The sequence below is a fragment of the Natator depressus genome, chromosome 1, assembly GCF_965152275.1.
Source record: "Natator depressus isolate rNatDep1 chromosome 1, rNatDep2.hap1, whole genome shotgun sequence".
Lineage (NCBI taxonomy): Eukaryota > Metazoa > Chordata > Testudines > Cheloniidae > Natator > Natator depressus.
In genome coordinates this window covers 47,617,010-47,638,762 of record NC_134234.1, presented here as the reverse complement: position 1 = coordinate 47,638,762, position 21,753 = coordinate 47,617,010, and the positions used below count along the sequence as shown (strand labels likewise).

The 21,753-nt window shown below is 39.9% G+C and overlaps 1 protein-coding gene across 2 annotated transcripts in view; it reads right to left on the bottom strand.

The window, feature by feature from the left end:
• B3GLCT (beta 3-glucosyltransferase) overlaps nt 1-21,753 on the bottom strand; it is a 135,339-nt gene that overhangs the window by 9,390 nt on the left and 104,196 nt on the right. For both annotated transcript variants that reach the window (XM_074959303.1, XM_074959293.1), the window contains exons 10-14: nt 20,943-21,012; nt 11,689-11,802; nt 9,736-9,835; nt 5,027-5,146; nt 1,199-1,343 (exon numbers count right to left, since the gene is read on the bottom strand). In XM_074959303.1, coding sequence (XP_074815404.1) covers nt 1,199-1,343; nt 5,027-5,146; nt 9,736-9,835; nt 11,689-11,802; nt 20,943-21,012 — 549 coding nt within the window. The remainder of the gene's footprint in view (nt 1-1,198; nt 1,344-5,026; nt 5,147-9,735; nt 9,836-11,688; nt 11,803-20,942; nt 21,013-21,753) is intronic.

The following is a 21,753-nucleotide window of genomic DNA, read 5'->3' as shown; positions in this document are numbered from 1 at the left end:
AGCCATTAATTTTAGGAAATAAAAAATGATAATCATTCATATTTTGCTTGCTCTATCATCAGGAATCAAATGTCTGACGAAGGAAAAAGGTATTTTTACCAATTTTTTTTATTGGTATGTATTAATCTAAAAAGATGATTTCCTGGCAAAAAGTCACATCGCAGATCTACAAGGAATCAAAATCATTAATTGATCTGTTAGGAAAGTTGACAAAATGTCCAGGAGGTAAGCGGTCTTAAAAAGCATTGTGAACTTTGGAATTTTTTTGATATTAGCCTTCTGAAAGAATATCTGAATAGATTTATAAACTAAAGGTGATATGAAATAATGTAACAAATGAGGATGGATTTCAATTTTGCTAAATTTTATAAATTAAATAAACTAGAAAAAATGGTTAGGTACACCGATGACAAAACAAGGAATTAAATTTTCTGGAGATTTTAAATCTGTGAATCAGATGGGAGTCTTGGGTACTCTCCCCTCAAAAACATTTCCAAAATATGTACAATTTGGATCCTTTTAAACAGCATATCTTCTCCTACCCCCATACCACATGACCTTCTCCCCCTTTTTACTTTCGCTTGCTCTTGTGCCTGCTGGTTTTTACAGTTCTCTGCTAGTGAAAACAATTTTTGCCACTCTACTTCCTCAACTTTTAAGACTTTCCCGTAGCAAATATAGATAGGATGAGACTACTGTTAGAGTTTGTAAATATTCATGTATCTGGGGTTTTTCTATAGGACCCATCACTGCAGTATTTAAGGGCCAGATTTTTAAAGGTAGTTAGGTGCCTAAAGAGGCAGACAGACACAGAATAGTATTTTCAAAAGCACTTCCAATCAGACTTAGGCACTTCATCATTTTAGAAAATCCCACTAGGTGCCTAACCAGCTAAATTTAGTCCTAAATCCTTGTCATTGCTGGGGAAGTGGGACTGAGACACCTCTGTAGCACTATTAAAATGGATATTTGCCCACATTTTACATTTTTTAAAATCTACTTTATCTGTTTTATCAGACTTTCTCTGGGTGGAAGGTGTGAGCGAGGCGGGGGTTGTAGTGGGAATGTCTGAGATTGAGACAGTTTAAAATTATTGGTATGGTCCAATTTATATGGGATTTTAAGGAGTTGGGTGTACTTTAAATGAATAAGTTAAATAAATATCAATTTTCAATACTTGTAAAAATGTGTCTCTCACCTGATGGAAAAGTGGACAATGTGTTATGGGGATTCCTAAACCACTGAAACACATTCCAAGGACCATATCATCTGGAGCATCATTGCTGTAACACTGGCATTTACTAGCAAGTAGTTTTTGAATTGCTTCTCTGCTGAAAACCATCCTAAACAATAAAAGCAAACAGAAAGTATGAGACACTCATTAGCAATATAGTTGAATAACTGTAAACAATTTCCATTTATTAAGTCTTGCTCAGTGGAATAAAATCACAACATGGAATGTAGTCCACTGGTGTACAGTATTTGGGAAACTGAAAGATGTGAGAAGATAGCATTCAGGCTTGAATTCTTAATGAGGATTTTTCTGAGACATATTTATTCTAAATAGTAAGATCAAATTATGATGTGATTTATTTAATTACAGAAAATCTTAATTACCCAACATTTTACTTGCTAGTGATCCTTACTTGTCCCTTACCTCCACACATTATTTCTTGATGCAGGGTGAGGGGAGAACTCCGTTTGGAGAAATGGCGAGTATACATAGGATATATAGAGTATTCAGAAATCCTGTATTTACATAATTTAGTCTTTTGTTTGAAGCTGTGTGTGTTTTTATATGAACTGAATACTCATCTCTTTTTCCCTCCTCTGAAACTATCTAATAAAAATGCAATTATAAAAAGCGGCTGTGATTGCAGAGCCCTTGGCCATTATCTTTGAAAACTCGTGGCGAACGGGGGAAGTCCCGGATGACTGGAAAAAGGCTAATGTAGTGCCAATCTTTAAAAAAGGGAAGAAGGAGGATCCTGGGAACTACAGGCCAGTCAGCCTCACCTCAGTCCCTGGAAAAATCATGGAGCAGGTCCTCAAAGAATCAATCCTGAAGCACTTACATGAGAGGAAAGTGATCAGGAACAGTCAGCATGGATTCACCAAGGGAAGGTCATGCCTGACTAATCTAATCGCCTTTTATGATGAGATTACTGGTTCTGTGGATGAAGGGAGAGCAGTGGATGTATTGTTTCTTGACTTTAGCAAAGCTTTTGACACGGTCTCCCACAGTATTCTTGTCAGCAAGTTAAGGAAGTATGGGCTAGATGAATGCACTATAAGGTGGGTAGAAAGCTGGCTAGATTGTCAGGCTCAACGGGTAGTGATCAATGGCTCCATGTCTAGTTGGCAGCCGGTGTCAAGTGGAGTGCCCCAGGGGTCGGTCCTGGGGCCGGTTTTGTTCAATATCTTCATAAATGATCTGGAGGATGGTGTGGATTGCACTCTCAGCAAATTTGCAGATGATACTAAACTGGGAGGAGTGGTAGATACGCTGGAGGGGAGGGATAGGATACAGAAGGACCTAGACAAATTGGAGGATTGGGCCAAAAGAAATCTGATGAGGTTCAATAAGGATAAGTGCAGGGTCCTGCACTTAGGATGGAAGAATCCAATGCACCGCTACAGACTAGGGACCGAATGGCTAGGTAGCAGTTCTGCGGAAAAGGACCTAGGGGTGACAGTGGACGAGAAGCTGGATATGAGTCAACAGTGTGCCCTTGTTGCCAAGAAGGCCAATGGCATTTTGGGATGTATAAGTAGGGGCATAGCGAGCAGATCGAGGGATGTGATCGTTCCCCTCTATTCGACACTGGTGAGGCCTCATCTGGAGTACTGTGTCCAGTTTTGGGCCCCACACTACAAGAAGGATGTGGATAAATTGGAGAGAGTCCAGCGAAGGGCAACAAAAATGATTAGGGGTCTAGAGCACATGACTTATGAAGAGAGGCTGAGGGAGCTGGGATTGTTTAGACTGCAGAAGAGAAGAATGAGGGGGGATTTGATAGCTGCTTTCAACTACCTGAAAGGGGGTTCCAAAGAGGATGGCTCTAGACTGTTCTCAATGGTAGCAGATGACAGAACGAGGAGTAATGGTCTCAAGTTGCAATGGGGGAGGTTTAGATTGGATATTGGGAAAAACTTTTTCACTAAGAGGGTGGTGAAACACTGGAATGCGTTACCTAGGGAGGTGGTAGAATCTCCTTCCTTAGAGGTTTTTAAGGTCAGGCTTGACAAAGCCCTGGCTGGGATGATTTAACTGGGAATTGGTCCTGCTTCGAGCAGGGGGTTGGACTAGATGACCTTCTGGGGTCCCTTCCAACCCTGATATTCTATGATTCTATGATTCTAAGTATTTAATGAAGTATCCTTAAATGGCAGCTGGTGTGTCGACTCCGATACATCCAATACAAAATTCAAGGAATAAGTTTTGAATATTGCCAGGATCAATTGTTAAAGGCTTTAGAAACAGCAGTGCCAATTTAAGGTCAATCTGGCAGGCAAACAGGAAAAAGAATAGAGCAGAGGCAAAATATAATCATGACCAGTCATGTTGCTGTATTATGATCAATTTGCAAGCAAAGGAGCAACTATATTGAGAACCTTGGAAAAAAGGGAGTTATAATAACCATGCCTTGTGACTGGAATAGCATGTGTTGCTGTTGAAAAGTTGTCATAGAAGAATAAAGTAAATAGTATAAAGTTAGCAAATTTAAAAACCCACTCACTACTTGATAACAGAAAGGGCATGGTCAAAGTGATACAAGATCTTTAACTTTACTCACTACCTCCCAAGAAATATCCTCAACAATAAACAGGGATATGAAGGAGAAGTGAGCTATCTTATATACATATCTTCACAGACCTGAGTATCAGACAGCTCTGATGCTTCTTGAAGGTAGAGAAAAACAATATCGCAGAACAAACAATAGAAAATATAAAAAAAATCTGTTGGTAACTGGCAAGCACTCCAGCGTCAAAAGATGGTTTCTTAAGAAAGGGGTAAACTCTGCGTAATTAAGAATGATAGGCGTATTCCCACACTATGCAAGACAATGAAAATGCCAGCCAATTGGTCTTACTTATTTATGGACACATGAACAGTCTACTGAGTTAGTATAATATTTATTTTTTTCCAGGAGAATACCAATTTTATGTGTTTTAAGGGTATTCAGAACATGGGACTGAATAATGGATCAAAATAGAATAATGGATCTACAACTACCCAACAAACAAAATGGACAGAGATCAGAACCACAAGTGATGGGTCTCACTAATGTTATTTGGATCAACCTAGAAGATCATGGATATATTAAGCTGAAACCCAAATCATTCACCAGATCCACTGGGAAACTATAGTTCTCAACCATAAGGACTGGACAATCTATCTGCAGTGATCTCTCTACATGAGAAACTATCTTCCATTGATACCAACACTAAAGAACTCGCTCACCTACCTCTTCAGAACATGAGTTAAAAAAACAAAAGGGAGACAATCACTTTCACTCACACCCTAGACAAACAAAGAGGGAGAGGGATGCTCCCTCAACAAAGGCAATAACTGTGCTCTAAGCCCCCCCCCCTTTTTACTGCCACTACATTATATCATGTTTCAGAGTAACAGCCGTGTTAGTCTGTGTTCGCGAAAAGAAAAGGAGTACTTGTGGCACCTTAGAGACTAACCAATTTATTTGAGCATAAGCTTTCGTGAGCTACAGCCTTTTGTAGTGGTAAACACCCATTTTTTCATGCTTTGTGTGTATAAAAAGATCTTCTATACTTTCCACAGTATGCATCCGATGAAGTGAGCTGTAGCTCACGAAAGCTTATGCTCAAATAAATTGGTTAGTCTCTAAGGTGCCACAAGTACTCCTTTTCTTTTTACATTATATCATGTGATAAAACAACATTATTCTTGTCACCTCTTTGTTATCTCTAATATTCCAAAACATTTGCACTGGAAGAGTGAGTGGTTTAGTCAGCTCTCAGTAGGATTTGAAATAAAGTAAGTTACCCTCCTCCGCCAGTGATATAACTATATCCTCCTGTTCCCAATCCGTAGCCGTAACGCTCTCCAAGAAACACTGGTTCATTTGGGTCATAGCAGCTGAGTAATTTCCGGAGCCTAAAGATACTAAAATGAGAGTCCATTTTATTAAAAATATATTAAATCAGATATAGACAGGCAATCTGAACTTGGTAATGGAAGTTTAAAGCTAATTAGGCCATTTCCTTTGAAAAATAATTCATAATACTTCAAATGATTAACTAGATTGTTCATGAAACATTTATCAAAAGAAACAATTAGTTCTGCAGCAACACAGTCTTCAATTTTAAAGTATACTTGGATTTTTCCAGACTACACTGAAAGAAGGGTGGAGAGGCAGAATTTTCGAAGACTGAAAGGCTAACAGAGTACTGCAGTGATCTGTACCAAAATTGGCCTTATTTTATTATTGTTATTTATATGACAGTAACAACAAGAGTCCTAAGTAGGATCAGGATCCCAAAGCAAAGACAGTCCTTGCTTGGGCCTCTTCATGCTACTCTAAAGTGATTTTACAGCTAAACTAACACAAATTGCAAAAAGGGTGCTCTAGTTCAGTGGTTCTCAACTCTTAGAATATCAGGGATGGAAGGGACCTCAGGAGGTCATCTAGTCCAACCCCCAGCTCAAAGCAAGACCAATCCCCAATTTTTGCCCTGATCCCTAAATGGCCCCCTCAAGGATTGAACTCACAACCTTGGGTTTAGCAGGCTAATGCTCAAACCACTGAGCTATCCCTCCCCCCTTTCTTCCACACTACTTTACCCCTTTCAGGAGTCTGATTTGTCTTGTGTACCCCAAGTTTATCTCACTTACAAACTATTTGCTTGCAAAATCAGACATAGCAATACAAAAGTGTCACAGAACACTATTACTGAAAAATTGCTTACTTTCTCAGTTTGTCTGTACGATATTTTAGTTTGTACTGACTTCACTAGTGCTTTTTTATGTAGCCTGTTGTAAAACTAGGCAAATATCTAGATGAGCTGATGTGCCCCTTAGAAGACCTCTGTTTACCCCCCAGGGGTATGCAGACCCCTGGTTGAGAACCACTGCTCTAGTTCAACCACAAACTATGGACAGGAATCATTGCATGTGTGTATATATAAAAACATTCCATATTTTTTTCTTTTAAAAAAAATCATCTGATCCTATTGTTTTAAAAGCTGTTCCCCCGACCTTTCAAATGGCAGATTCAATACCTTTATGCACAATGGGTAGCACTTTGCTCCATATGTATGGTGTAAGGTACTATTAAACACTAAATAGTCTGGTTCTAAACCTGTTTACTACTATTTTTCTTTTTAAACCTCTATTTCTACTTCTTTTTATAACCTTTATTTCCATACTTTATATGCAATATCTTTATACTTTTGAACTACTCCTTTATCTCTTAAAACTGGTTGTGATGTATCCCACAAAGTACTTAGAGAAAAGAGATACCTTTAACAGCTTAATAAATCATTTCAAAATTGCTATAAAGGCAGAATAATTACATCTGGATTTTGTAACTGAATTATTCATTCTCTAAACCAGAGTTGGAATCTCTCTTGTCAAATGATTTATCATCAACACAGGTAACAAACTGGAACACTTGTTAAAATTCTTACTTCACAGTCACTATATCCTCCCCCAAAACATTAACGCAGTCTTTGGATAATAGCTTCATTGATCATAGTGTAGTCATACCATATAGAATTAAGATTTCAATAGCTATCTATTAGCTATAATTAAATTCTCTTCCCTTTTTAATTCCCGTCCTTTCTTTTGTTCAGTCAAAAAGAATGAGGAATTATGTGATTTTTTTTTTTTTTTACAGTAATCTCCAAAGTAATGAGCATCAGTTTTTGTGATCTGGTGTGGAAAATATGCTGAGAAATTACTATAGTACAGATGATGGTAGGTGCTATCAAACTAGTTCCTTGCAATGTAAATGGTCTAAAAATTCAACTTTATTATGCAATCTAAGAGTCACTTAAATCAGTACCATTAAAAACTAGCCATCTTTTGTTACAATTTTTCAGTCTAGTCCACTGTTTCCAGTCGGAAGGGTAAAATTATTATTGACATGTAATCTTCAGTTTACCAGGATACCAAATAATAAATCAACTCCTAACACTCGACTGATTTTTATTGGGGCTGTGACAAACTTATTTTTTCTGATTTTCAATTCTCATGACTAGGTTATAGCAATCTTGTTATTTTTATAATCCATATATTTCTCTTTCCTATACAGAGTCTGTAGAATGTCTCCTCTTCCTTGTATGGTAACTGGCAAATTCAGCTGTAACAAACTCATTACTTATAGCGAGCCCTTCGCAAATTCCTCTTTTGTCATATGATTTAACCTTAAGAATGTTGTTGTTGTCGTCTTGACCCATTTTTCCTCATGTTCAGGGGCCCATGACGCTGATATCTGATTGCTTTGTCCTGTTCTCTTGTATCTCAGTGTCACAGAAGCAATGTAAGTTCATTTTCTATCTCAACAAGTGCCAATTGTTACAGATTCACTGTCTTTCAACATGCTGATCTAATTTTCTGCCACATGTATCAAATTCAGTTTTAATCAGAACTTTTGAGTCATGCTTCTTAATTGGTTCAATTTTGTCCTGGATTTCTTTTTTTGAAAGGTAATAGCTAAGGCTAAGATTTTGGTCATGGTTATTTTTACTAAAAGTCATGGATAGGTCACGGGCAATATACAAAAATTCACGGAAGCCGTGACCTTTCTGTGACTTTTCCTGCTGCAGCTACATGGTTTCCCCCGCCAATGTGGTGACTGGGAGCTGTGGGGTTCCCCCTGTGCCCGAGGCAGCTGGAAGCTGCAGGGTGACCATATTTCCCAAACAGAAAATGGGACACCCAAAATCGCTCGCTCAAGGCGCCCCCCACGCAAGGCTGTTGCCCGTTGCCGGAACCCTGAGGAGGGCCCCCTCTGGAGGCTGTTGCCTGTCGCTGGAACCTTGCAGGGGGCCTCATGAGGAGGCTCTTGCCTGTCACTGGAAGCCTCTCGGGGCCCTGCTGGCTGTCAGCTCCAGTCCCTCGGCCCCTGAGGCTGAAGCAGAGAATATCAGGGTGGCCTCTGGAAGTCATGGATTCCATGACTTCTGTGACTTCCATGACCTAAACATAGCCTTAGTAATAGCACACTGACCCTGCTACTTGCTAAGCTTCATTTAATTAGGCATGAACTGTCCAAAAGTTGGAATTTTTGGTTCACGGGAATTTTTGATATTTTGAAATCTGGTTTCAGTCTAATTTGAGAATTACACATGAACTGGGGAGTCTGAAACATTTTATTTGAAAACGTGTTTCTGAACAAAAAATGCTTCCTATGACCTTGGCAAATGCTGGGTGAAACAGACATTCTTGTCAGTTTCACTACTACCTACCACTGAACAGGAGAGGTGAAACTGACAACAATTGTATCAATTTTTCAGTTAGTAGTTGCTGGGCCTTCTAGGGTCTGTAGCGCCTGGACAGACTCACTATGCAGATTGTCTTGAGCTGGGGCTTCAGAGCTTCCAAACTGCTGGATCAGCTGGCTCCCTAAACTCTCTGGGCAGTCCGTACCAGGACTTCCAGGCTCCTGACTCCATGGCACTGAACCTGGAAGCCTCTAGAGCCCGAGGTTCCTTCTATCAAGTTGGGAGCTGAGCCCTGTTAGAACCTGGGTCCCAGGACTTCTAGGCTCCTAGCTTCATGGTGGCCTGGAAGCCCTGAGACATGGTGGGACTGCCCCACAGCTGCAGATCCTGGAAGCACTGGGTTTTTTGGAGCAGGTCGCAGGGCAGGGCTGCTCCCGAGCTACAAACCCTGGAGTCCCTGGCTCTGGGGCAGTCCACAGACCCTAAAAGCCCAGGCTCCCCAGCAGCCCCAGGAAACCACACAGGGTTCTGATAGAAGCCTGCCTGTGATTCAACAAAAGGTTGTTAAACTCAAGGTGTTCTGCAAAACACTTTGGTTTTGACAATTTGTATTTTTCGACAAAACAGGAAATTTAATTTATTCCTCATTCATCACTGTGAGATCACCATTACTCCATGTGAGTTCTGCAGCACTAATTTCCCTTCAAAATGTGTTGAATGTAAAGTAGTAAATGTGTATTTTTCCGCTTCTGCATGACTGTTCAAATTACCGACTTGATATTTCTTTGAAAGCAATAACAAAATATACTTTACTAATCTACTTTGAAAGAGACATACAGTAAACATTTCTAGGGCTTTTCTTTTTTAGAAAATTAGATTCTAGGTTTGAACATGACAATTTCCTAACAAAGCCAAGCCCTAGACATAGGTATGGTTGGCCGTTAGGACTAAGTATGGGTTTGGAGCCCTCATCCTCTGGGATCTACTCCACATCAGGAAAATGCACTGTATTAGAAAATGTGTTAACTTAAAGTTAGTCACAACCAGCTAATGCCTTATATGCTCTTTTATCAACAGATTGCAACGTATGACTGTCACATTTTCAAAGTAGTGACAGATTATTATGTGTATAAATTATTTGTTATAGGAGATTTTATAAGAGTAAACTGTATTTTTAAAAGGAATCCAGGAATATATGGAGCAAAAGATAGTGCTCCTATTTATTGGAGTATAAATAAAAATAAATATTTCTAAAACTCTTATTAATACAAATTAAGAGCAGTATTTCTGAAATACTGTAATTTGTACCTTATTAAGGTGTCATCATCCACAATGACTAACCATGGTGTTTTGGAAGAGCTGTGATTCAAAAATCTTTCCAAAATGGCAAAAGTCTTCCCACAATGACCTAAAAGGGGGAGGAATAAGAGAAAGGACGTACATTGTTTTTGAGAGACAGAGAGAGAGAGAGAGAGAGAGAGAGAGAGAAAGAGAGAGAGTGTGTGTGTGTGTACAATTATTTATAAATTAAACTGAATGATACATTTTACTAGATAATACAGTATTGACCAAGGTGTTGAAACATGTTTTTGCAGATAATGGCAAACTGGCAAAGGAGCCAAGGATCCAAATTTCAATTTGTATTGTAGAGAGTGCTTTCAATTTGAATGTGATCCACAAGAGGCTGCTTTCTATGATGCAATGTGGCCTACAGAGTAGGGCACTAGACTATGATTCCAGACACCTGGGTTCTATTCCCTGGTCTACCACTGGCCTGCTGGGGGATTTGTTTTAGATTTGTTTTTTTAAGACTTGAGTAGGCACAACCAATCAATGGAATAATCAAATGTATAGGCATTAACTCAGATTAAATCATGGCTCCTGATAGCTTCTTAGCAAAAGCTTTAGAATTTAATACAAAGCAATGTTTTACAGCTGGTAAGTGAGATGTTCTTGATTAGAATCAAAATGGCAAGAGAAATAAAGTGTCATACAAGCTTAGTTAAAGCTAAAAATGTCTGCCAGGAAGATCAAACTGTAAACCACTAATACTCACTAAGAATCACTTGTGTTCAGGAGAGATATTTCAGAAGCATTTCAGAAGTAATTAACACTATTAATGTGTCTTGTAATAAATAAACAAATAAGACTGAGGTATTATAGTTGGGATTTTTTTCAACAAAAACATTTTTTGACACACAGCAGAATATTTTTGGTTAAAAACTTCTCTTTTCTTTCCTCCTGGCATTGAGAACCTCTATTTATCTTTACTTATTTTTTGAATCCATTAACATAATAAAAATGGATTTGCAGCAAATGTTTCCAGTTCTATGCTATCCAGTGAAGAGAAATGCCTTCTTTCACACACTTCACTTGGTGTAAGAAAATGAGAATGAACAAACCACTGAAGCCATAGTATCGAAAGCTTTTTTCTGTTCAAGGGCACCCTAAATTATTACTTTAAACTACTATGTTACATGCTCAGAGAAAATACTGTTTGATTCTTCCATTTAGTTTTAATGTTTAAAAACACAGGCGTACTAGATGTAGGCACATATTACTTTCAGAGTAGCAGCCGTGTTAGTCTGTATTCGCAAAAAGAAAAGGAGTACTAGTGGCACCTTAGAGACTAACCAATTGGTGCCACTAGTACTCCTTTTCTTTTTACATATTACTTTGAAACCATTTTGTAAGTGCTTCATGCTACATCATAGTTGGCATCATATAAGGTCTTCTGTTATGAATGTATCATTCTGACACTGCTATTGTAACAACCTTATTTGAGCATAAGCTTTCGTGAGCTGTATCTCACAAAAGCTTATGCTCAAATAAATTTGTTAGTCTCTAAGGTGCCACACGTACTCCTTTTCTTTTTGCGGATACAGACTAACACGGCTGCTACTCTGAACCCTGTAACAACCTTGTTCATCACAAGACTGATAGAATAGTGGTGGCAGACGGAAACATTTCAACAGGCAGAAAACTGTCCAGTCAGGCATTTGTACTGTGTCCACTTCCATAGTAACTAGGCACCAAATCATAAGAAAATGATTCTGTCCAAAGGAACTGTATTCTCCCACCTTCTCTTGTTTTGTGTGGTTAGTAGGAAGAATTTTTAGTTTATTTTTACTTCCAGGGGACTGTGTTACAAAAATGTAACACTTCAGCATAACTTACTATACACTGAATAGACATTTCACCTTGAAAACTTATCATACTCATACAATGAAACTTTCTGCAAAGATAATATTAGAAGCTTACCTCTTTCAGTATTAGGTACTCCTAAATCTATAGTAGGAATGGAGGTCTCTGCATAATCACTATAATATTCAACAACGGCAGCCTCACCTTCCCAGGTCTGCTTTACAATTGGTACTGCAAAATAATTAGTCATATTGAAACATAAGAATGGCCATACTAGGTCAGACCAATGGTCCATCTAGTCCAGTATCCTGTCTTCTGACAGTGGCCAATGCCAAGGTGCTTCAGAGAGAATGAACCAGGCAGTCATCAAGTGATCCATGCCCTGTTGTACACTTGCAGCATTTGGCAGTCGGAGGCTAGTGACACTCGCAGCATGGGGTTGCATGCCTGACCTTCTTGCCTAATAGCCATTCATTGACCTATCCTCCATGAACTTACCTAATTCTTTTTTGAATCCAGTCATAATTTTGGCCTTCACAACATCCCCTGGCAATGAGTTCCACAGGTTTACTGTACCGTGTGTGAAGAAGTAAGTCCTTTTTGTTTGTTTTAAACCTGCTGACTATTAATTTCATTGGATGACCACTTGTTCTTGTGTTATGTGAAGGAGGAAATAACACTTCCTTATTCACTTTTTCCACACCATTCATGACTTTATAGACCTCTACCATATTCCCCCCCACTTAGTTGTCTCTTTTCCAAGCTGAAAAGTCCCTGTCTTTTTAATTTCTCTTCAGAGGAAAGCTGTTCCATACCTTTAATCATTTTTGTTGTCACTCTCTGTACCTTTTCCTATTCTAATATATCTTTTTTGAGATGGGGCAACCAGAAGTGCACACAATATTCAAGGTGTGGGCATACCATAGATTTATATAGTGGCATTATGCTATTTACTATCTTATTTTCTATCCCTTTCCAAATGGTTCCTAACATTCTGTTAGCTTTTTTCACTGCAATGCACACTGAGTGGATGTTTTCAGAAAATTATCCATGATAATCCGCCAAGATCTTTCTTGACTGGTAACAGATAATTTAGAAACATAAGTAGCTACTGTTTATTTAAATGGCTGTATTGACCAAATTAAAACAAACAAAGTGCTTTGCAGCGAGGCCAAAGGCAAAGTGGAAAAACACTGCTTGGAAAGTTTTAGTTACATACATTGCTTATGCTGCAGGTATAGCTCCACCTAAAAGGAATGGAATTATACTGAAAATTTGCAAAACTGAGCTCTCTCAAAACAGAGCTATTAACCAGGAATGTAAATAAAAGAGATAACCTAATTGCGTCTTCCTAGACATTTCCTGATCTACTTACATATCTGGGGTTTCAAATGAGTAGTTTTTCTAGGTATGATACAGATGATTTTTCATACCTGCCCCAAAGCTTCTTACAGCATTGCTGCTCTGTTCCCCTCTCCCCAGGAGAACAACACAGACAGACAAAAGAGGAGTCTTGTTTCAATTTTAAAAAGTTCTAGCCTTCCCATTGGCTCTTTTGGCCAGATGCCCAGTCACTTCCTTTTACCTATACATAGCAGAGAGACTTTTTAACTCTTTACAGGTAAAACAAGTAGAGAACAGCTACTAAGAGGGATTTTATAGCTAGCTGGCTGGCTGGGTGTCCCTCTCCCCTTCATTTATCACAAATGTTCAAAACAAAGATAAGAAACTGTTGCAAATCTCTGTCCTGATTATGTGCAGGTTTGTGTAAAGAGTGTTAAATGTGTGTCTTACAAAATATGTCCCATCAATCCAGGTACAGACCATTATGGGCATCACTTTGGGTTTGAAAACACGTCAAACAATATATATAAGAAAGATGTATTAGATTTAAAGTAATTCAAAGAAATTGTGAAATCTTCTGTTTGTTGAAAACATCCTGGAGGGGTTAGGCTCCTAACTTTGAGACAGCTGACCAGCTGCATTGTGGTGTCCCAGATTGGTTGACCGCATATTGGCCTTCCTTTCTATATTATGCTGTTTGTTTTGTCTTTTACTCATAAATTGATTAAACCTATGTTATTTGACATCTCGTGTTATAAACTAAATCGAACCCATAACAGTTGGATGCCTGGTAGCTGATATATTCAGTGGCATGGTAATGAAAATGCTGCCTCTAACTAAGGCATCATGACCCTAACACTTATTCTGTTCTTTTCAGTACCACAGTATTTAGGAGAGGCAGCTTTATTGTTCTGTAAAAGACAAGCCACGAGTGGTTGGGTGAGTTTTACATAAAAATAAAACTTCTCATAAAATATTAGTGTATTTTCATTCATATTGTATGAAGGATTTAATCCAACACCTTTGTACAAGATGTTTAAATAAATGCTGACCAGGCTATGGAATTTATTACCTTTACATCTGTGTTAGATTTTGTTTATAATGCTGTGGTAACAATGATTACAGTGGTGTGGGAGTGCCACTACAGTTAAGTTTGCATCATGACATCTGTTTAAAGGTGTACCTTTCTAACTCTTCTAAAATCGACATGCTTAGTCAGATTTTCTTTAAAATTTGGTGTGCCTCAGGAGGGTATATGGTAGGGTTAGTCATCTGGAGTCATTTGAGCCAGGGTTTCTAGAGATATAAGCCCTGACAAAATTAACATTTTAAAAAAATTGTAGATGTTTGCAGTTTTTTTTGCCCAGAGCTGGAGATCAACTGATTAATGTGATGCGGATCAAATTGTCCCATTCTGTTGAGTTTTATCCAAGGTAGTGCATGGTATCCACTACATCTTTGGTGGGACTCAATTTGAGAACAGTATTTAGGAAAATGTACATTTTAACACTGCTCATGTAACAATACAGAAAAACGGCCTGAGAGTTTCCATTTCTGCCATTTTGAATGCTTAGAAGTTCAACTCTTGTAAGTGCTTTAAAATATGAACAGTTAATCGGACTGCTTTGTAATTTGGTGAGCCTCATGTGGGTGCAGGACAGCATAAGTGATCCAAATTTGGGATCATTTGACCAAGGAATCCCTGAGCTACAACTCCTTCCCCCCTGTGACGGGGCTGAGTGGCCCCGCACTGGTATCGCAGGGGTTAACACCCTTCCTTTCTGGGAGAGAAAGCCCCGCCCTGGAAGCCCTGCTGGGCATGCTCCAACTGGAGAATAGGTATAAAAGCCTGCAAAGGTGCTCAGTCTGGGCTGACCACTGGAGGAGAAGGAGGCACACCCAAAGCTCCCGGATCCAGGGGCCAACCAAGCCGGGACACACCCAACATCCCAGACGGAGGTCTTGGCAGGAGGGGACGGACCGGAGGATCCCCCCCCACCCGGAGTGGAGAAGACGACATTGAGGGAAAGAAGTGACCCAGGGGCATTTTAGAGACGGGCACCTTTAAAGCTGCACTGACGCTCAGCATGTTGCGGGTGGATCCCCGCCGAGCTAAGCGCGTGGGGAAATCCTGCCAATAGGAGAGCCCTGGGTTGGGACCTGGTGGAGAGGGCGGGCCCAGGTCCCCACCCCTGGGATACACTTCCCTGGCTGAGAGGGAGTTATATGGACTCGGGCCGTTGGGCCACACTGCCTTGACGTGCGGGGCGAGTTATCTAGAGTCCGGCTGCTAGGCTGCACCACCACCGCTTGTGAGGGGGATGGTATAGACTCTGGCCGCTAGGCCACACCACCCCGCTTGCGAGGGGGATGGTATAGACTCTGGCCGCTAGGCCGCATCACCCCGCTTGCGAGGGGGAAGGTATAGACTCCGGCCACTAGGCCGCACTGCTCCAATGCGGGGAGCGATTTATGTGGACCCTGACCGCCAGGCCACACCGCCCGATACACAGGGCGACCCATGGACTTAAGCCGTTAGGTCCCGCTACCCCGACTAAAGGGCGAGCACAGGGAAACCGGCCATTAGGCCACGTTGGAATGCCCTTACAGGATGGGCATAGGAAAGTAAGAGCGGCGAGGCCCCGACACCCCATCCACCCCTGCCACAAAGGGGCGCTGCGGTGCCGGACCCGTCACCCCCCCCCCCCAAAAAAAGCCACATGGTTTCCTTCTGCTGGTACTGTTAAACTAAGGTATTAATGACTGGATGAATGAACAGTCCTCTGGCTTGCTATGAATTCATCCTTCAGTTAATGCATCTATTCTAACCTATGACAAAAAGGAGTTTTCAACTGAATGGTGGAAGGTTTCTACAATTTGTGAGTAATGGGTGGCAATTTTATTTTGGGGGGAATGCAATCCAAGTAATTTCTGGGAAAACAATAGACATGTGAATGTTTCCTGGAAGGGGAGGGGTATTAGAAGGTGGGGGAATGGGGAAAATAGGAGGAGAGGGATTTGGGGCTTCAGTGAGGGAAGGCAAGAGGTATGACATACCCCAGCTCTGTCAGTGCACCTCAACCCCCAATGTGCCTCCAGCTCTGCCAGTGCACCCCAAGCCCCTGCAGCCCCAGCAGTGCCACTACACCCCAAGTCCCTGTACTCCAACCTTTCTGCACCCCACACTTCTGCCAGTGCACCCCAACAGTGCAAGAAAACTATTGATAATTGTTGGAAGAACATTAATGGGGAAACTGGAGGGTTCATGGCTGACCAGAAAATGTGCACTGTATGGCACAGAAACATTACAAACTCTTGACAGCTAAGTGGATTCTTCATAAAGAACAATTGTACTTGATTTGATGTTTGCTTTCCTGTACTATGCTCTATTCACATAAGTAGTTACAAGAGTCGTTTATTCTTGTCTGAATAATAATCAGTTTAAGAATTAAACTGCACAAAAAGATAACTGCTGTTTAAGAATGGAGAGAATTGGTGAACAAAAATGAACAAAGCTTTAAGATCTGTAGAAGATATGATTCCACTGCAGTAACATTCTGCTCTAGAAGATACTGTTTTTAAAAATATTTCGGTGCACTTTTTTAAAAGTTTTTATTTTTTTGCAAATTGCAGCAAAACCCCAAAAGTAAATATATGCAAAAAGTTATGTCAATACAATATTAAGGTTGAGATTTGAATTGCACTGAACACAGGAAGTTCCCATCACCTTAAGTCTGCCTCCTTGTACATAACATATTTCAAAGTGACTTTCACTACTTGATCACTCCACATCGCATAATGTTGCATTATATGGCAATGACTACGAAGAAAATGTACTTTATTCTAACTATAAATGCAAATTTTTACCAAAAGTTCTTAAGCAAATTTAGTGATCAACAGCTCGATGTCTAGTTGGCAGCTGGTATCAAGCAGAGTGCCCCAGAGGTCGGTCCTAGGGCCGGTTTTGTTCAACATCTTTATTAATGATCTGGATGATGGGATTAATTGCACCGTCAGCAAGTTTGCAGATGACACTAAACTGGGGGGAGAGGTAGATACGATGGAGGGTAGGGATTAGGGTCCAGAGTGACCTAGACAAATTGGAGGATTGGGCCAAAAGAAATCTGATGAGGTTCAACAAGGAAAAGTGCAGAGTCCTGCACTTAGGAAGGAAGAATCCCATGTGCCGCTACAGGCTGGGGACTGACTGTCTAAGCAGCAGTTCTGCAGAAAAGGACCTGGGGATTACAGTGGACGAGAAGCTGGATGTGAGTCAGCAGTGTGCCCTTGTTGCCAAGAAGGCTAGTGGCATATTGGGCTGTATTAGTAGGAGCATTGCTAGCAGATCGAGGGAAGTGATTATTCCCCTCTATTTGGCACTGGTGAGGCTGCACCTGGGAGTACTGCGTCCAGTTTTGGTCCCCCCACTACAGGAGGGATGTGGACAAATTAGAGAATGTCCAGCGGAGGGCAACGAAAATTATTATGGGGTTGGGGCACATGACTTATGAGAAGAGGCTGAGGGAACTGGGCTTGTTTAGTCTGCAGAAGAGAAGAGTGAAGCGGGATTTGATAGCAGCCTTCAATTACCAGAAAGGGGGTTCCAAAGAGGATGGAGCTCAGCTATTCTCAGTGGTGGCAGATGACAGAACAAGAAGCAATGGTCTCAAGTTGCAGTGGCGGAGGTCTAGTTGGATATCAGGAAACACTATATCACTAGGAGGGTGGTGAAGCACTGGAATGGGTTACCTAGGGAGGTGGTGGAATCTCCATCCTTAGAGATTTTTAAGGCCCGGCTTGATAAAGCCTTGGCTGGGATGAGTTAGTTGGTGTTGGTCCTGCTTTGAATAGGGGATTGGATGAGATGACCTCCTGAGGTCTCTTCCAACCCTAATATTCTATGATTCTAACTCAACTCTGTGCTCCTGGTTTATATTTGAATTGCGCCTCTTTCTAAAACCTTGGAGGTACATTTTATTCTTTTAATGTGATCATAAAATGCATACATGCAAGAGGGAGAGTTAAAGTTGTGGTAAATTCTTAATTTTAAATGCCCCCACTTACATGTAATTAAATTCTCAGCCTTAATGTTGCATTAATGTAGCTTTTGGCATATAATAAAAAAATGACTTACTGGAAAAAAGGAGCTTTGTGAAGCTGGAATCCATTAATCTTTCACATTCTTGGCTGAGCTTATCCTTCACTGTGTAACACTGGAAGCTGTGAGGAAAGTTCAAGAATTTTCCTCCGTCTTCAACATGTGTTCCTTGAAGGATGTTTATACTGTGCATTCATGTCTCCCAGCCTTTAAAGCCTTTGGTTCCTTTTTTTAGCTCTAATATAATATATATCACCCTAAACTATTAAAATAATTTGTGCTCAAATGGTAAATATTTAATAATGGGTGCTCCCTTCACCACTTCTGTCCTTTCTTCATATAATATGAATTGCACTTCACAGTTCCCTCTTATTCAACCCCTGCATTATGGTCTTCTCAAAGAATAATTCACCATGCATAACTTTTGCGCCCCCATCTTAATTCCTGGGAGGTCAACATCATACAGTAAGAAAAAAGAGAGATTAACTGGGGAAAAATCTCGTTTCTAAAATCTAAACTCTTCTTTTTAATAAATATACTCAGTTTTCCTATAGAATACATGCCAACAGCAACAATTACTATAGCCACATAATTCTGACAGAATAACAAATTAGCAACATCAATAAACTTTACCTAACTCACAAGGGGTGAGGCACACAGACTTGCATTAAAAAACCTGAAACCCAAAATTGTGATTTTAGGAGCAAAAGACTTTTTTTACTCTGACTGAGTCCAACCTTTCACACAGATTGTGTGTGTCAACAAGATACTATTCAAAAGTTGAGGGGCTAAGAGCCAAAATATAAAGGTTAAGTTATAAGAATGTCTGTAAACAGAACTCATCCCCCTCATGGCTGAGTAAATGTATGATTGGTCTATTCCTATGATTTTACTTCCAACTTTTTGCTAGCTTTGCTTTTTTAAAATTATTTTTGAGTCAGGGCTTTTTAAGATAGTCGAATAATGCCTTTAGACTGACCCATGACCTCAAATGTCTCAAAATACACCTAAACTTGCTGACCAAGTCAGTGAGTAAACTTTGCATCTGTGTTTCAGAGTACCAGCTGTGTTAGTCTGTATCTGTGGACTTTCCTGAACTTGAAATTACTAGAATGGGGAGGCACTTTGTTTGCCTAAAGGTGACCTAACCCGCCCCTACTAGGTAATGCCAATGGCCTCAGAACAGGAGAGAAGCTCCTGAGAAGAGTTCCAAAGTGTGTGGGCGGGGGCATGGGCGGGGGTAGGGGGGGAGAGGAGGAGGTGGTGTCGGGACCAGTCAGACCACCAGCTTCAAAAACTGAACATTAGGAAGATGACCTGCTACTGGCTTCTGGCTTGTTTGCCTGCAATGGCTGTTGTCATGGCTGCTAGCCTCTGGCTATGCAATGACTGACTAAGAGGCCTATGCTGCCTCCATTGTCCCAGCAAGCCCACCAATGGGTAGGAGTCCAGCAACATGCAACATTTAAGATTCAGCATCTTCAAGCAAGTAACCTCTAGGCAGCCAGCAAGTGTGTCAACATTAATCATCGAAGCTAGTGGGACCAACGGCTAATCTTTTCAACCATGTACCAGATTCTTGAGGCTGAATGAAACCACAAGAATTGTGACAACCATCCTGCATAAGTATCTGTCTTTTTGGTTTTGTTTTCTTTTCCCATATTTTTTATTACCAGAAGGATGTCTCTACCATAGAATTCTTGCACTTGTTTTTAACTCCAGCAGATGACTGGTCGCGCATGTAAGAGTACGGAAGTGTGTGGACAGAACCCATAGAACCTATTTAAAAACAACTCCTACAAAGCAGTTGCTCAAATACCTGAGACAACCGTAGGTTAAACAACACTGTCATCTAAAAGATCACACACACATATATTCCATGGGTTAGGAGTCGTATGTTTAATCCTGACAAATCATGTTATTTAATTCTAAATTTGTCATTCAAATAGTAAATTAAATAGCTGTGTCATCCTGAATTGTACTGGACTGTTTCATGTAACCCTATGTTGGGGGTGGAAAATACTGGCTATTACCTAACAACTACTAATTTAGGCAGGCTACCTTAATTAGCTTCAACCTGAGAGTGATTTGATCCTCCCTGTATCAGCTATTTGTCTGGAACCTAAGTAGATCACCTAGCAATGAGCTTGACAAACCCCTGTTATTGGGGGAGGGGGCAAGATAGCTAACCAAGATTGCTGTTTCCCAAATTATTACACAGAGTTTATTTGGAATTGTTGGTTTATTTGAATTACGTTTTTTATAAGACACCCTGGTGTAAAAGTAAAATATATTTTACTTAATCTGAAGCCATTAATATGAAAGGAAGACGGTCGTTTGGATAAGAATGCAAGATACTTCGTGTTAGGTAATTTTTTTCAAGTAATTATTATTTTTCATAGAATGATAATGTTAACCTAAATAAAGTAACATGAAGTAGAAACAGTTTGGATAAAAATGCAACACTATGTAATTCTTTCCTCAGCAAATAGCTACGTTTCCACATAGCCACAATAATTTATAATGACGGCATTCTGAATGTTCCCTGAATATCAACAGTGTGAAGGCTTCCTGACATTCAGGGAGAAATGAAAGAGTGCAGTACATTTGTTTGGGCCACTTGGGATTGAAGGAATATTTTTTAAACTTGGCATTTTTAAATCATGAAATAGTTAAGCAGATTATAAATGGATTAAGGTGGGTCAGTTTGGGGATCTTGTTAAATTCTGAAAACTGGAACTATTCAGCTTTTATATTTTCCTGGAGATTTCACAAACAGTTAAAGTTATAAGTTAAAAGTTATGGTTAGTTATGAGAACTACATACAACAAACAATTATTCTAGTATGTTAGCTTGCTGATTAACTATTAAGGTAATTTCATTAACCTATGAGACATACAGCTTCAGTCTTGAAAAATTAAGAACTTACTTCTGTCTCTGTGAAATTTTCGGCATGTTTTTACAGCAACAAAGATATCCTCTTTCTTCACTGGGTCTCCCTATAAGGAAATGGAAAAATGAATGATGTAATTGCAGGCACTGCTTTTAACTTTACATTGTATACACATGTATGTTTTGGAAATAAAACAGAAAATACCTTTGCATTGCATAGTGTATAGTGCTAAGTAGTACAGTTCAAAATACATTTTCTACCTGTCAAGATATGGCATCAGTACTTTCAAAATGATTGAAATAACATTGTCCAATGATTGTTTTCAAATATTGTAGTATTATAGTTGGAGTCAAACACAAATCATTAAGAAAATGAATAGGAGGAATTCGTGTACTAACCCTGATAAAATGTCACATGTTTGGTCATCTTTGTAACAAAATAATTGTTGTAATGTAGGATGCAGAAACTGCAGGATCATAGAATCTCAGGGTTGGAAGGGACCTCCGGAGGTCATCTAGTCCAACCCTCTGCTCAAAGCAGGACCAATCCCCAATTTTTGCCCCAGATCCCTAAATGGCCCCCTGGAGGCTTGAACTCACAACCCAAGGTTTAGCAGGCCAATGCTCAAACCACTGAGCTACCCCTCCCCCAATGTTGGGAAGCAGAAATTTAAAAAGGATTACATATCAGAAAAAAACTGTTTTGGTGTAAGCAATATTCATAAAGTTATGCTGCATTCATTGACATACAGACAATAATTAACACATTTTTATAGTTATTGAAGTGCAAAGCACTTTAAAGCACACCTGTTTCCAATAATTTAAAATCTAAATTAGACAAACGCTGA